At 35.7% G+C, this 17149-nt stretch overlaps 1 protein-coding gene across 2 annotated transcripts in view; it reads left to right on the top strand.

Moving 5' to 3' along the window:
• Positions 1 to 17149, top strand: part of LOC131029211 (conserved oligomeric Golgi complex subunit 2) — a 67881-nt gene that overhangs the window by 34419 nt on the left and 16313 nt on the right. The window contains exons 8-9 of one of the 2 annotated variants that reach the window (XR_009102709.2): positions 3981 to 4181; positions 8122 to 8206. Coding sequence is in view for 1 of the 2 variants with exons in the window: in XM_057959621.2 (XP_057815604.2) it covers positions 3981 to 4181; positions 8122 to 8226 (306 nt within the window). In the remaining variant the exon portion in view is untranslated. Of the gene's footprint in view, positions 1 to 3980; positions 4182 to 8121; positions 8227 to 17149 lie in introns of both variants that reach the window. The other variant, XM_057959621.2, reaches the window with a different exon arrangement.

Raw genomic sequence — 17149 nt, 5'->3', positions numbered from 1 at the left:
GGGATCTACCACTCAGATGTGTTGTGCAATCCACGGTCTTTCAGATTCCATTCTTGAGGAGAGTCCCAATAGTGCCGAATATATTAACAACTCTCCTATACTCCTTGTTAGGAGCTCTCAAATTTATTTTTTGAAAATCAAAGATTATTCAATAAAATACAAGAAGAAAGACATGTTGGAATTCTCCTATGCAATCAGTCACAATCATTAGTAGATCATGAAAAACATAGCCGAAGCAACATGAACGAACTTATATTCAACATATCATTTACATTTTTCAACATAATCTAGGACCATTAGTAAAGCACCCTATAAAGGTGCATATCAAATCACAAGAGGATGTATGAAATCATGAGGATGAACAATTCATTGTTTATATCTATTGGCTAAGGTATCACCACTTTGCACTCATCAATATAACATTGTTACATAGTAAACATAATAATAGGTTGAGAAAGGTTTTTAATAAGTAATTATGCATCTTAATTACTACTAATTGAATTATGTATGCACATGAAAGAAAAGTACACCATAAAGCAATTCATCAGGAACTAGAATTCATTAGCTTCATCGTGAGAAGAGGAACAACTATCACTACCAGCTCATTGCTAAATATATCAATATACCAAGAGTCCCAAGAAATGGAATATGGACTAAGAAATGTATGCAAAAGTGAATAGGTAAATTTGCATTGTCAGTGTTCTCAAGGAACATGAAGTTGTTGGAATCCAAGAACACTGAGAGGGGGGGGGGTGAATCAGTGTTCTGCCGGAGTAATTAATTTTAACCTTATTAACATAACAACTTAGCAACCGGTATGCATAAAAGCAGATAACAATAAGTAATAATGCAACCACAAAGATGAACGCCATAACACCACAGATTTATATGTGGAAAACCTCAATGAGGAAAAACCACGGTGGGATTGGAGACCCACAATATCGATCCACTGATCAGATGAATAAATATTACTATAAGGGGCTTGCACATGCAGGAAGGCCACCAGCCTAGAGTGCACTGCTCATCACAAAAGGAGTCTCATTGACTACAGAAAACTTTAGACTACAATCCGAAATGAAGATTGAACTACTAGAATAGCATCTCCTATGCCTGAGTGCAGTTTCGGTTAAGCTCAATACCGTAGGTCTTAAACATCTTACACAAATCCAATTCGATCATCTATGATCGACCAAATCCTCTGCATATGATTATGACCTTATTCGCACATAGATAATCGCATAACCATCTGTGACCATGATCTACAAAGAGATCTTACATCATATTTATACCAACCCAAGACCTAAACAATTAGGTCGGCCACCTAAAAGATAATACAATAAATCCATTACATAAACCCACAAACCAATGATAATCCAAGTCGGCCTAAGATCGAAACAACATTAACCAAACAATAAATCCAACCGGTAACACATCGGGAGTATCCACCAACACGTTACATAAATCGGTCCATAACCTAACAGAATAGCATAGGATAGGTCCAGTGCTAAATGCAACACCATTGATCAACTGGAACACGAACATGAGAAACATCAACATCCATCAAAAGATCTTCAACAAAGCTCTACCGGTAAAACCCTTACTGGTAACCAAAAGGCTTACTAGAACATATGATAGCTTCCGGATCACCAAATCTCAAACTAACTGAATGTGACACGCATCTGAACGACATGAATAATCGAACCAAATCAATTCCACCAATCTGGACATACAGGAGGTGATCTCCAGATCAACATCACAAACCAAGCACTCTACCGGAACCCAGTAGACAGCCAAACAAGCTAGTGTTGACATCAATGCAACACATAATCAATTCCTCCAAATTTCCAACATAAGCAATAGGGGTACAAGTAGAATAATTTGTAAGTAAACAAGGAAATCAACCATGAAAACTATGAAGTATGAACTCTATGCTCACTAGGTACATTATTACCACATACTTGAAGACCCCAGATGTGTTATAGGGATTAGCTAGGTGGCCTTACACAAGTGAGCTGATGTACTTCCAGCATACGTCCTCTATGACTATTCTATTGATCACTAACTTCAAGTGGAGAAGGCATAAAGATGTATCCAAGGAATCTCTTCAAGGAGGGAATTAATCAATACGCATGTTAAAGAAGACAAAATTTCCTATAAACCTATTGTTTATGATGATTGCATAGGATTGAGAAAGTTGTTGAAAACATGCACTATTGAATTAGCTAATCACAAGCAGTAAAATGAAATACATTAACAGGAATGAGGTACATTCTATATTCATAGGTATATTGAATTGAAGAAAAGGGAGAATAAACCTGAAAATTTTTAATCACTGGCTAGATTTTATGATTTCTAAGCAGACAATAATATGATTAATACACCAAATCTGCTGATTGGGGTCTATGAAGGTATAATGGGTAATGTGTCAAAACTTTACAATTTGTTTTTTGTCCCTGTCTATGGATATGCTTGGTCTGTAATTGGGGATTCATAGCATAAAGGTTCCAAAATGAAGCTTTCATGTTGTTAGGCTGAGAGGCATAAGTACAATGGCAGGAAGGATGGATTATAATGGACTGAGTATATTCACAAAAACTCCTTGACATAAATTTGATGGCCATTTACAATTTTACTTGTAAATTTAATAATTAGTAAGTAAATATAATCATCAAATATATTTAAATTATATCTTTTCCATTATGTTCTATTTAAAAAATTGACATCACATAATCTAAAGTCTAAACTAGCATAGATATCTTAAATTCATCTATCTAAAAGATGCTGAGAGATATCAGTCTTCAGGTGTCTATTTAATCTATGTGACAAATCCGATATAGGTGCCTCAAGACTGATATTACTCAGCATCTTTTGGATAGATGTATTTAAGATATCTATGCTAGTGATATTTTCAGATGATTTTGCTACAGAAGAGACCCAAAATCTATTTGGGAGGAGAATGATTCATTGAACAACTGTTCAAACTAAGTATGAATACCATGTAGTACCTACGTTCCATAGATGTCAAGCAGATTAGAGTAGTGATACCAATTATTAAGGTATGCGAGGAATATTTGTGGAAATAAGTTTTAGATTCAAGCTTCAGTAAATTTTGGCTGTAAGCGTCATGGCTTAAAGGAGTTACACAGTCAGCATGTGTCTATAATACATATCAGTTGTCTGTAGCTTTGTTAATATGCACATAATTCAGTTTAACATTTAAAAGAAGTTACATTCTAAATTTTAAGGCTTATTGGTGCATCTTTTTAATAGGATCTTGTTTTAATCCATGGAAAACTGGGAGAGAGTTTATTTATTGATTGACCTTACAGTAACAAGGATTATGGTTTGAAGCATTCCAGATAACATTAGAGAGTTTTAAAATCCAATGGTGAAAAACAGTCTCAAAATGTGATCGAGTTTCAGGAGTTGATGAGTATGAGGGCATTTAGCCTCTATCCTTGAATTAGAGTCTTCGTCAAAAGGTAGACTAAGAAATCTAGTTAAAGGATGTTAAGGGACGGAATAAAGAAAACAATTTTGTTGGCTTTTTGTCTGTTTCATTTTGAGAATCATAGTTACTGGCTAGATTGACTTGATTATAATAATGTGTAATGGACATAAGTTAAACGTAAGGGAAAGAAATTTTTTTTTTTTTATTAGAGTAGCAAGAAAGACAGAGAGTGTTGGGAATGCTAAGAACAAGCGAAAGGCCTTTTAGGCATTTTAAACTGCACACACTAGTTGAGATTGTGTATTCTGTACTGATTCTATTCTGGGAACCTGGTATTTTATACTGTATAATTCTGGAATTTATTATTAAGTAGTTGATCTAGACTTCATAACCATAAGTACAGCATTGTGTTCCATTAGGAATCATGCTATATGCATTTAGAACTAAAAATTTCTTAGTTATGAGTAGTATTGGGCATTCTATTGCATGCCAATATTTTTTTAATTCATTGTTTATTTGTAATTTACAGATAAGACATGACATAGATCTCCTTGTGAAAGAAGTCAATGGTTCTTACTTGGAGCATGTTATGGGGTTGCTTGCATCTTGTCCAGAGGAAGTTCTTGCTCTAGTAAGACAGAGCATTCTGCAGGCATCACAAGGATTAATAAATTCTGTTCCTATAGTATTGGATGTCATTATCGAAGCAATGGTGGAGAAGTCTGTTGAGGTTAGTGTTATTTTAATTTTAAAATCTGAGAAATTTTATTTTTTTTAAATGCATGAGGAAAGAAATGAATGGTTTTTGCAGTGAGACACATAATGTTCATCCGAGGAAAGATAAACATTTGAATATTCTTTGCAGATATCAAGATTGAGTCATGCATGGATCTTTTAGTTCATTGTATAGTTTAGTCTAGACTCTAGACATAGTCTTCCATTTAATTTGCATGGATTTTAAAATTAATTCCAGAGTTTATTGAATGTCTGTCTGGTAATATCCTTTTGTTTCTCTAATTATATTGTCTCATTCTATGGGGGTCAGAAGCATTATGCTACAAATTTTTTCTTTTGGTTAAGCAATGGGGGTTCTATTGTGGTCCCCAACTGTGAGTATATGAAAGTCAGTTACTTATACGATGATACCAGACAATATATCATTGACTTTGACTCATGAAAATCTTGGTCATATGATTATAAATCAAAGTACCAGGCCAATACACAAAAAGCCCCCAAACCCAAAAAGGTTACCATGTCTTTGTCAATTACTTGCATAGTCCCCCAACAGCCAACACCACCACCTGAAACTGCACCCCGACCTTCAATTTCTTATACAACCACCTCGTTAATCCCTTGATGATCCCTTACCATTCTAGAACAGACTGCACCTGACTCATGGAACTAGACCCCATTGAAGACCTCAAGCTGACTTTCAGCATTCTCCAACTTTCCAGAGTCAAGTGATCGTATTGTGAATGTACTTGAAACTTCTAGGAGACCTTGATTGCGAGTAACCATCAAGTTCTCCATCACTTACCCATGTCTTTGCAATACGAGTTTACCTCCTGCACTTCACTATGCATAATGATCATGTCCTTTTGAGCAAGACAAACATCAAGCTTGGCTGTGCTCATTAGTAACCCTTTAGCATTTTCCTGTTGTTTCTCCATTCTAGCCAGAATCACATCGCTACTGAGACATTCAGGAGAAAGAGACAAAGCAGCCATAATCTTTGTACTTCATCAACTGCCACAACTAATTTCTGCATAAAGTCCTCTCGAATAGACAATAGAGACCAAGGAGATCAATAACCACCCAAAGCACATTCCCCCAAGATGGCTTTGATGAAGTCAAGTGCTGCTAACTTATTGTAGTTAAAGAGTGCAGACAATCTTTGCACCAAAACCCTAGCCCTATGCAGAGAGTTATGAGGAGAGGTTTTGAGCTGCCATCATGCCATTATAAACCACCTAGTAGCTGGCAGAAGAAGAAAATCCAGTAGTACTTTGAATCAGAGCTTCTGTCTAAGCTTGCAAATAACAATTCATAGGCACAAGCTCATGAAAATCCACCAGCCTCCAATTTGGGCAAAAGTATTTTTTGTAGGCCATTAATAACTAGAAGAGATTTTCCTTCCACCACTAGCTTTCCTACACCAAAAGAGTTAGCTAATGATAAATTTATTGTATTTCAGATTTCCTTCCTATTCTGCATCATTGATTGTATTGCCTCCAATAGGGAACCCTAGGATTATATACATTTTCATCTATATTTTATGGTTATATGATACTGGAAATAGACAATAGAATTTAAAAGTAAACCCGAACGTAATGCTCATCAACAAAGTGTAATTTCAGAATTAATTGTAGTTTTGAAGATCTGAAACTAACCATACAAAACACGTTTATAAGCTTTTGAAAATAAAGCATTTGTAACAGCAAACTAAAGGATTTAAAATAGAACACCAATTTGATAATTTAATTCAATGCAATTATAGCAAGAAAACAACAGCAATAAATTCAGAAATGATAGATTGATCCCATAAGCATCATCAGTTATTAAATTGGTCAAATAAGTATTACATAGGACTTATAATGTCTCATTTAGATGACCACTCTAAAATAACATTTAAATTGCCCTTTTGAAAAGATGATTGGGCCCAAATTACTATGGTATTATAAATTATTTCCCTCATTTTGTCCCATAACCTATGGAAAATAAGTAGGCTACAAGAATTCAATTAATTCCGTTCATTCTTGAGAAAGGGACATGGCATTGTTCATGTGTCTGCCCAAGAGGATTAAACTGCCATGGACAAAAGAACCTTTTCTCATCCCCACTAATCAACCTTGCTCCTAGAAGCCCCATCAAAATTAAGCTTTAGGAAACTCACCAGAGTTCTTGACTAAACATGAAATATTTTTACTAATTATTTGTCCCTTAGCTCTGGAATGGGGCAAAGCATTATGCTTCAAATTAACCCAAGAGCTGGTTGAAGTTTAATTATTTGGAGAAATTCATTCAAATAACTGATAGGTTTAACTTATAGGATATTTAACATCATGAGATTACTATTTTGTCTATAGTTTAATTGTATAACATCTCCTGTTTATGAGGCTTCTCCCGTGCCTCTTTTATCTTTAAACCTCTCCATACATTAAAAATATAAAGTCTGTTACCTTGAAAATACATTATGAATTGTCAGCAATAGCTATAGACAATAGACCCCGAGGAGAAAAGTGGAAAGTACTTACAGAGGAGAAAAACCAGCATAAAAGCCTGACAGAAAACCATTGAAATAAGCCAAGTATGGTTGCTTTTGGGAGAAAAGAGGTATACAAAAAATTTCAAAAAGACCACATTGCATAAAAGAACCTCAATCAACAAAGAGCTAGACTTTCAACTAGAATCCCAGTGCAGAGCAAGGAAGTATTTTTTCCTGCAGAGACATTTGCTTTCCAACCAAATAATGTGTCTTGTTATACTACCAGTTTGCTGTGGCACAGGAATTGGTAAACAAATGTATCTACCATTCTTGGAGGGTGCTTCCCCAAATAGGATATGAAGTAATTTCTATGCATGTTATCTAGAAGAGCTTTGGTAGAAACCAATATAGCCATCCACATTAAAATGAGAATAAGCAATTATTTGAACATTCCAGAAGAGGAAAAGAAACTGGAATAAGTTACATTAATTTTCTCTTCTTTAGGAAAATAGGCATGTAAGTGTACATATACAAGAAGTCAAAGACAATGCTTATGAAGTGAGCTAATTTCAGACATAACACAATCAAGATAATTTCCCAACCAAGGCCTACAAAGAATTTGAAGGAAACAGCCAGTCACCGATAGAGGAATTCATAAAAAACTCTCTCTCACTATCTATGTATACACACACACACACACACATATAGCGATGTATACATACATATGTACATATGCTAACATGTATATAAATGTTTTTTGGTCAACTATCATTTCAGAAAAAATAATTTTTTTAGAAAGACTCATTTTTTGGTGGCATGTTCATCTGTGTTTTCTCTGTGGCAGACCTGATCGAATCCAGGTCCATTTATCAGGACCCTGGTGGCTTTGTTGAGGATATGTCCCAGGGATATGGCACACGCACATAAGCTAAAAATATAAAAACTAAAATATATAAACAAATGTTCTTTATGCTATATGTCTGTTGATGTATACAGAATTGAATATGTGTGTATATTTGTGTAAGTCATATAGTATCTTTATTACGTGTCTTGAAAATTCTGTGTCTGAATCTGATACCATATCTGTTTAATTTTCTATGCAACTCTGAAATTACTTTTTGCTTTGTTGCTTTCTCTTAAATTACTAGTAGACCAATAGTTATAAGGACAACTTTCTTGCTTCTGGTTTTGTTCTTCTTATCTTTTCTCTTGATGTACATCTTTTTAAAAAATATTTCTCTGCTGAGTTCATAGCCTTTTACGTAATTGTCAAATTTGGTCATCGCTTGGATTTCTGTTGTCTGAGTAATTGTGTTTTTTAAGTAATAAATGTATACATATATTCATAATTGTGCATGGTGTTTTGACATAGTCTTTATTTTCTAGCACTCAAATAGATAATGATTCAGACAAGAATGATAACTATTTAATGAAACACTGAAATAGCTTGTTTTTCTCTTTGTAGGTTTTGAGGCAACTTAAGGGAATCTCTGCTACATATAGAATGACAAACAAACCACTTCCAGTGCGCCATTCACCATATGTTTCTGGTGCGCTTCAACCTTTGAAGGTTTGGAATTTTGTTTCCAAATGCATCTATTTAAAGAACACACGTGTGACCTACTTTAGTGCCTAACCTAGTTAAATAGCAACTAAATATAAGTAGGACTAAACATCACAAGCATGTTCATAGGTCTCATTTACTGTGTTCATTCCCTTTTTTTTTTTTTTTTTGAGTTCATTTGACATTAAATGAGTTTGTTTTCTCTTCCTTTATGATTTTGAGTATGGTATTTGTCTTGGATCATGTACAAGGTATGCATTGTTACTTGTGTCTTGTTTTTTTGCTTTTTAATGATATAATGGTATATCCTCATAATTATTTTATTAGTATAGATAAATGTTTAATCATGCAAGATCCAAGTGTTCTTTCTGACAGCACATGAGAAATTAAGAGATAGGATCATTCACTTCCTTTTCTGTAAGAATATTGAAAAAGGATTAGATATTCTATTTCTTTGGATGCAGTGACATGAAAATAAGAGCTGGAATTTCAATGCATACAATTTGAAATGCCACATCCAAGAGAAGTGAAATTGAAGCACTTGGTGATATCTCTTCAAAACCAATAAGCAGGATGTAGATAAGATTTAAAACGAGTACTAGTCCAGGTCTTCTACATCTACCCCACTAAAAAACAATGGCTAGAATTTAGGCTTGCTCCAACATTTATTGGCTTTCTGGAGTAGACTATTGTTTATCAGGAGGTTTACAATTCACTGTAGGAGAAGGGGTTCCCCCCCTGCAATTGGTAACTCCATCTGTGCCTTTGCTACCTGCACTTGTTTAAAAAAGTTTAATATCCATCTTTTGTTTTTATTCTATGGTGCTTCCATGTCTTAATAAGATGTCTTAAATGATAACCGACTTTTTCAATTAACATCAAATTCATAAAGTTGTCTATGTCAATTATTGAAAATGAGAAAATAAAGACTTCAACTCTTTTCCAATATTATATTTACTAATTTAATTTTTTCTGTGCCCTTAACTCCTGGCTTGACCTTGATCCCCAAACCTTTGTGAGTATGAGAATGAACATAAAGACAGTAAGGTCCATCCCTAGAGAAGAATGCTGCGTGAGATCTGGACTGGACACAAGGCAGATGTAAATCTGTACGAGATAGAGGAACAATATAATGATCAACTGTCATAGAAGAGCCAATACAAGATCCAAATAATTAGCATAAAAGATTAGCCTCAACTAAATGGATCTTCTTGGGTGATTCTGGAGTGGGGGTACACAAAAGGCATCTCTGAGAAACTCTTCTAACAAACATGTCCAATGACCCTTGAGCTGTAAACAGAATTCTGGTGCTACACGCTTGAATGCATCTCCTAGAATGTGAATGGTGAGGGTTAATGGATTTTTTTGGCCATCTATCCTATTTCAAGCAGGCAAAAACTCATTTCATTGTGTCTTTTTCGACTTATCTAAAACTTTATTCTAACTTAGCTAAATATACAAGGAAATACCGAGCAAAAAGAGATATATGCATAAGATTTTGCAATTGCTAAACACAAATCCAAACATTTACTTTCTTAATTTTGTCTGCTAAAATTTGTCAATGCAAGAGGATTTAGAACAATGCATAATCTTCTGTTATATGCAATGTATATTTCATTATTCCGAGGTTAACATAGTCTGCTTGATTCCCTTATGCTTGATTTGGTGAAATAGTATTTTCTCTTGCTCTTGCTAGATGTTCTACTAGTTTTTATCTCTAATAAAACATAAAATATGTATTGCCCCCTTTCCTAGTTGATCACTCAGATGATGAGATTTGCTATTATCCAATCTCCATAGGCAAATCCAATGGTTAGGGGATGATTTTCTTGGCATGAGAGGATTTTTTTACAGTAGAGATTGGCATTTGATTGGCGTTATTATAAGCAAATAATGTTATTTTATTATAAAGTTACTTTTTGCTAAAAATAGAAAATTTCATTAAAGTGACTTTATAAAGTTAAATTATAAAGTAACTTTATAAGGTTAAAATTTAAAGTAACTTTATAAGGTTAAATTATAAAATCATAAAGTAACTTTATGATATTAAATTATAAGGTTAATTGCACAAATCAAGTACGTGGAAGACATTTCAAATAAAGTTCAATTATTTACCCCTCCAAATGGTATGCCACATATGGATTTCAAAATAAATAAAAAATGAGGCTAAGTTGGGTGTTGGATTCCAAAAATGAATGGAGATTGATGAAAAGGGGTTTCATTTTTCATTTTGCTCATAATGGATGGATCAATTTCAGAATTCTTTCACAGAGCAGCTCATGCCAGGTATCTTCTAAGGACGAAATCCCTTGGAGAATTGTGAATTGGATGAAAACCCAGTTCACTATTGTGGGGAATCTACACAGGGTTCCCATTTGTGCTACATTGGATGATTTCTTCAGGTAGATTTTTCAATTTTCTTACAGCAATAAAGCACCTAGGGTTTGGTGCATTCAAATCAGATTTATTTAATAAAACAGGATGCCACCTGGAGGTCGATTGTACATTGTTTGGTGAATTTTCCAACAAGGTTTTCAGTAAGGAATTGGTTGCAGCGGATATAGGATGATTTATGAGCAGATTTGAAGGGTTGGATCACCTTATTTCCAGCCATACAACTCCCAAGCCAGCCGTACCATTTCTCCTACATCCGTACCACTCCTTGCAAGCCGTACCAACTGGGATTGACATTGGGGTTTGTGCAGATTTTTTTAATCAGTAATTATCAGCAGCAGATTTGCACTAATCTGGAATAAATTTATGAATCAGCTTCTATGCATATTGAGGATTGTCAATTTGAGTTGAAAGTCTTGCCTGAAGGCCAAGTGTAGGGTTCAGTATTTCCATTGCTACTTTCATTATTTGTTTTCAATAATTATTGTTATTGCAAATAAAACCAATTGGCGCTCCTTAGCAAGTCGGACACCCCTATTCAAGTGTTCCTTCAATTTTTCAATAAAATTCCTCATCTAGTTGAGCGCTGGACTTCCGGGCATGCAAATTCTTGTCCATGGTGTCTATTCTCTAATCCTGAATAAATGCATTGCTGATCTAAATAAATCAGAACTCAGACTTTAATATCAGTCTTTCATAATCTTTTCATTTGAGTTCAAAAAGTATTATTTTCTTGCATATGTTCTATGGTAAACCCCTTTCCATCATCAGCATTGAAACTCAAACTAAAACCTTTGCAAACAAACACAAAAACTTCAACCAGCAAGCCTAAACGAATCAGAAAAATCAGATCAGACCTTGGAGGGGATCTTTCAAAATATGTATGTTCTCATGAAGAAATGGGCCCCTACTTTCAACCCAATATAAGATCTTCCTACCACAGTCTTTGTTGGGGGTAGAATACCATCATTGCTTCCAAGTGAAAATCAATAGGAACAACTTCTCTAAAAAATAGGAATCAGTGTTGGAGAATATATTGTGGTTTTAGATTCACAAGTAACTTGGGGTTGCTCAACTATGAGCACATGTTTTAACATAGACTTGGATAAACCTTAACTGCATTATACAGTCCTAGATTTGTGGAGAATTAAATGGAAACAACCCACTGAGCATGAAAATGTTAGGTTTAAGGAGTTGAATTATGAATTTACATCTCAGCCCATTCAAAGTCATGATCTTTTGGATTAACTATGACCTTCACACCAAGTAACTCAATGGTACCCAAAGAATACACCTGATCAAGAGGTCCCAAATTACTGCTAATAGGTAGACATATCATCTTGTATGGTGTGTTCTTGTTGATTTTAATTAGGTAAGGGCGGATTCCAATTGCCTTGGGCAACATTGGAATCTGCCCAAAAAGGGGCTGGCCCCTTTTCCCTCAACGTGTAAGACAAGGCCCTATCCCTCACGCTACATTAAAACCCTCACCTCACAACTCAACACTCAACGTGCTGTCAAATAGGGCCGACCCTATTAATAAAGGCACTTAAAGAAAATAATTAAAGTTAATTATTTGAAAAGCCGACCTAGCTAAGGGGTTTCGCTCCACACATAAATAAAGATTAGAATTCATTGTTATGAACTCAAGTTAATTAGCTCCTTCATCTTATGCGAAAATTTTCATGCTTGCCTAAGTGGGAACTTCAGTCATCTGCAACTACAGCAACCTTCATCTACCATTAGGAGGTGCGAAATTCATCTTGAGGTGTTGGCAAAATTCAGTGAATGCACAGCGAACTGATTGGAGGTCTGCCATTCATACATGTACAGCGAATAACTGGAAGGACTACCATTTATGTATACAAAGCGAATTGCTTGAAGGACTGCCATCTAGGTTATACACAGCGAATTCCTTAAAGGCCTACAATCTAGGGTAAGGGAGCAGCAGCATCTATCCTTCATATGACAGCAAGTGATTGTTGAAGGCAGTCACCTCACACCTCTTGTGATAGCAACATCTGAACCTGCAAATACATGAGATAAGTGTTGTAATGATTACATAACTATAATCCATAATCAGATCTAAGGATCTTTTCTGGCTGGGTTTTTCCTCCTAGGAGGTTTTCCCAGGGTAATTGTGTCTTGCTCTCAATTTGTTCATTTCTATGTTGTCATCTTCTTTTAGTTAAACAAACTAATTAGAAACTAAATCTAAATTCTAAGTTATGTCAATCTGAAAGTGTTAAAATTAACATGGTATCAGAGCTATAGGCTAGATCAACTTTCAGATTTTAGAATTCAGTACTCCTTTATTTCCAGATTGTTGTCTCATTTACAAGTCAAGTCAATGGGGCTGAAAGTTGAAGATAGGCTTGATGGAAATCTTAATTTCACTGCATGGAAGGTTCGAATCAAGTTGGCTCTAGAGGAAGAAGATCTTCTTCAATTCATAGAAGCAAAAGAGCTAACTGAACCTACAGATGTAGTTGAGCTAAAACAATTCAAAAGGGATGCTGTCAAAGCAAAGAAGATCATCATTGATTCAGTCAAAGACCACCTAGTCACCTCCATTGCATCATTTACTACTGCAAGGGAAATGTTCAGCCACCTACAAGCTACATATGAAATTAACAATCTCAGTAGGGCAATTACTTTAAGACAGCAACTACTTAATATCAAAATGGGAAAAGAAGATTCTGTTATTTCCTACTTTATGAGAATTTCTGAACTAAAGAATCAGCTAGGTTTAATTGGACATAACATGGAAGATAAAGACCTTGTCATGATTGCCCTAAATGGCTTGCCACACTCATGAGAGTCATTTATCCAAACCATAAGTGGTAGAACTGAGTTACCTACCCTTGATCGCCTTAAGAATGATTGCATCCAAGAAGAGTCTCGCCTCATCACAAGAGGGCAAACCAAAAGTCCTCATGTTGATGAACAACACATGCTTGCAGCCCAATGCAAGAAAGGTGGAAATTGGAGGAAGCCTTATCCAAAAAGAAATAGGGAATTCAGACCTTCTAGCTCCCAGCACTCTTGGAAGAAACCAAGAGATACCTCACGTGTTCGATGTTTTAGATGTGAAAAGTTTGGTCACTATGCTAAAGAATGTCAGAATAACCCTAACCAAAGAGAAACTAACCTAAATGAAGTCTCAAAACAAAATGATGACTTCTTATTCATCTCTACTCTATCTAGCAGTATTTCTACAGATAGTAATACATGGCTAATTGATAGTGGTGCCTCCAGACACATCACAGGCTACTGTGATCATCTTTCAGACTTAGTAGAAAAAGATACCGGCCTTCACGTGGTAATTGGTGATGACGCTTGTTATTCGGTAAGAGGTTCTGGCTCTACTTCTTTAAATTTAGACTCTAACATCTCTCTGCACCTTAGTGACATCTTGTTTGTTCCTGGAATTAAAAGAAACCTAATTTCCATTTCTACCCTAGAAGATAAAAGTTATCAAATTGCATTTTCTGAGGGAAAAGTTCTTGCTTGGCCTAAGAATTCTAGTTTTAAATCTGCTCGTGTAATCGGTAATAGATATGATAGTCTTTATAAGCTTTCTACTAACCCTATTCAAGCCCTCATTAATGAGGCTCCTGAATCTTGTGAGCTATGACATAGAAGACTTGGACACTTACACTATCAAGCTCTTCCCACTCTTGAAAAATTAGTCAAAGCTATGCCTAAACTTAGTCAAATTCATGATAACACTTGCAAAGGTTGTGCTATAGGTAAAAATGTTAAAAGTCCCTTTTCATAAAAGTGAAAATAGAGCTAAAGACAAACTAGAACTTGTTCACTCTGATTTATGTGGTCCTATGTCCATAGCATTTCCTAGTGGATTTCTTTATTACGTAATCTTCATAGATGTTTTCTCTAGGAAAACTTGGATCTACTTCTTGAAATTTAAAGAATTTGATGAAGTCTTAAGTAAATTTAAAGAGTTTAAGACACTAACTGAAAACTCCTTTGGTAAAAGATTTAAATGTCTAAGATTTGACAATGGAGGTGAGTACACCTCCGGTAGCTTTTATGATTTTTGTGTTGAGTCAGGAATTAAGAGGGATTTTTGTGTTCCATACAACCCTCAACAAAATGGAGTTGCTGAAAGAAAGAATAGGACTATTATTGAGGCTACAAAGGCTATGATTCACGATCAAGATTTGCAGACCTCTCTATGGGCCGAGGCTTCCAGAACAGCAGTATATATCCAGAATAGATGCCCTCACCGTGTTCTAAAGAACATGACCCCTGAAGAAGCCTTCACAAAATCCAAACCAGACATCAGTCACCTCAGAATTTTTGGAAGTCCTGTTTATGTTCATGTGCCCAAGGAAAAGCGAACCAAGTTGGAACCCTTCGGAAAGAAAGGTATGCTAGTCGGTTACAGTGAATCCTCCAAGGCATTCAAGATATACGTCCCAGGTCAAAGGTATGTTGAGGTAAGTAGGGATGTTACATTTGAAGAAGATATTGCTTTTAAGAAATCAAAAGGTTCTTGTGTTAGTGATGAAGCTAATGACAATCAAGATATGAATGTTGATACTAACCCTGAGATTCAGAGGGAGCCTGTTGATCCTCCTCCTCAAGATGATCATCATGATCGACCAGAGCCCATGAATCCCACTAATATTCCTAGTGACATTGTCGTTACCAAAAAGAGGCCTCTTTGGGTAAGAAACACCATTCAAGAAGCCGAAAGATTTGCAGCTCCCAGTGGCACCTTTCGTGAAACTAAGAGACCTCAAGTATTCTCCAACTACGTTGCATTAATGTGCAATCTCATTGAAACTGAACCATGCAATGTCGAAGAAGCCTTGAATCATCTTGCCTGGAAGCTTGCCATGGACGAAGAATACCAGTCAATCATCAAGAATGATGTTTGGGATATTGTGCCCAGACCCAAAGGTAAATCTGTTGTCTCCTCTAAATGGTTATTTAAAATTAAACATAATGCTGATGGTAGTATTGAAAAATATAAGGCTAGATTTGTAGCTCGTGGTTTTTCTCAAAAAGAAGGCATAGATTATGAAAAAACATTTGCTCCTGTTGCTAGATATACTTCTATTAGAACAATAATAGCTATTGTAGCTGCTAGAGGTTGGAAGCTACATCGGATGGGCATTAAGACTGCCTTCCTTAATGGTGTCATTGAGGAAGAGGTCTATATTGAACAACCGGAGGGTTATGAGATTCAAGATAGATTAACTCATGTGTGCAGATTGAAGAAAACCGTGTATGGCCTTAAACAGGCTCCTCGTGCTTGGTATGAAAGAATTGATAAATACTTGTTAAGTCTAGGTTTTTGTAAAAATGATGCTGACTCTAACATCTACTTTAAGTTGTCTAATGATGAAATGCTAATTCTAGTTCTGTATGTAGATGATTTATTTCTTACTGGTAAAGATGAACTTATCATTAGATGCAAGAAAGAACTAGCTTCAGAATTTGAAATGAAAGACTTAGGTCTAATACATTATTTCCTAGGGCTAGAAGTATGGCAAAGATCTAACGAAATTTTTCTAAGTCAAGGAAAGTATACTATTGACATTTTGAAAAGATTTAGAATGATGGATTGTAAATCTATGTCTACTCCTATGGAATCTAACTTAAAAAAGTTAAGTGTTTCTGCAGCTAACTCTGATTTTGCAGATCCATCAGAGTACCGACAGTTGATTGGATCACTGATGTATCTAGTTAACACTAGACTAGACATATGTTTTGCTGTGAATGCTCTTAGCCAGTTTATGAGCATGCCTAAACATGTTCATCTTGTTGCAGCCAAGCACATCCTAAGATATTTGCGAGGCACAGTTGGTTTTGGGTTGAAGTATCCACTTAACACTTCAATAACCTTAGAAGGTTATTCAGATGCAGACTGGGTTGGAAGCATCAAAGACAAGAAAAGCACCTCCGGTATTTGTTTCAGCTTGGGATCTGTAGTGATCTCTTGGGCTTGCAGAAAACAATCCTTGTGGCATTGAGTACTGTTGAGGCTGAGTATATTGCCGCAAGTGTAGCTTCTAGAGAAGCAGTGTGGCTTCGTAAGCTTCTTGCTGGACTGTTCGGTCAGCCTTGGGATCCCACAGTTATTCATTGTGATAATCAAAGCTGCATCAAAATGTCTATCAATCCAGTGTTCCATGACAGGTCAAAACATGTGGAAACTCATTATCACTTCATTCGAGATATGGTGCAAAGAGGTGCTATTCAGCTGAAGTACGTCAGCGCTGATGAGCAAGTTGCAGATATCCTTACCAAGCCTCTGTCCAAAGTGAAGTTTGTGTACTTAAAGGATAGACTCGGTGTGGTAGAAAATGAAACCCTAATTGAGAGGGAGTCTCAATCTTAGTAATACATTGTGTTGTATCTAACCACCCTCTGCGGGCAATGTAAGGTGGTATTGTAATCTTCTCAAGGAGAAGTGTAATTGTTGACCATCCTCTGCAGGCAATGTAAGATGGTATTGTAATCTTCTCAAGGAGAACTGTAATTGTTGACCATCCTCTGTGGG

Source organism: Cryptomeria japonica, chromosome 3 (genome assembly GCF_030272615.1).
Source record: "Cryptomeria japonica chromosome 3, Sugi_1.0, whole genome shotgun sequence".
Taxonomy (NCBI): domain Eukaryota; kingdom Viridiplantae; phylum Streptophyta; class Pinopsida; order Cupressales; family Cupressaceae; genus Cryptomeria; species Cryptomeria japonica.
The sequence above is the reverse complement of the archived record's forward strand: the minus strand, read 5'-3'. Positions and strand labels throughout refer to the sequence as shown.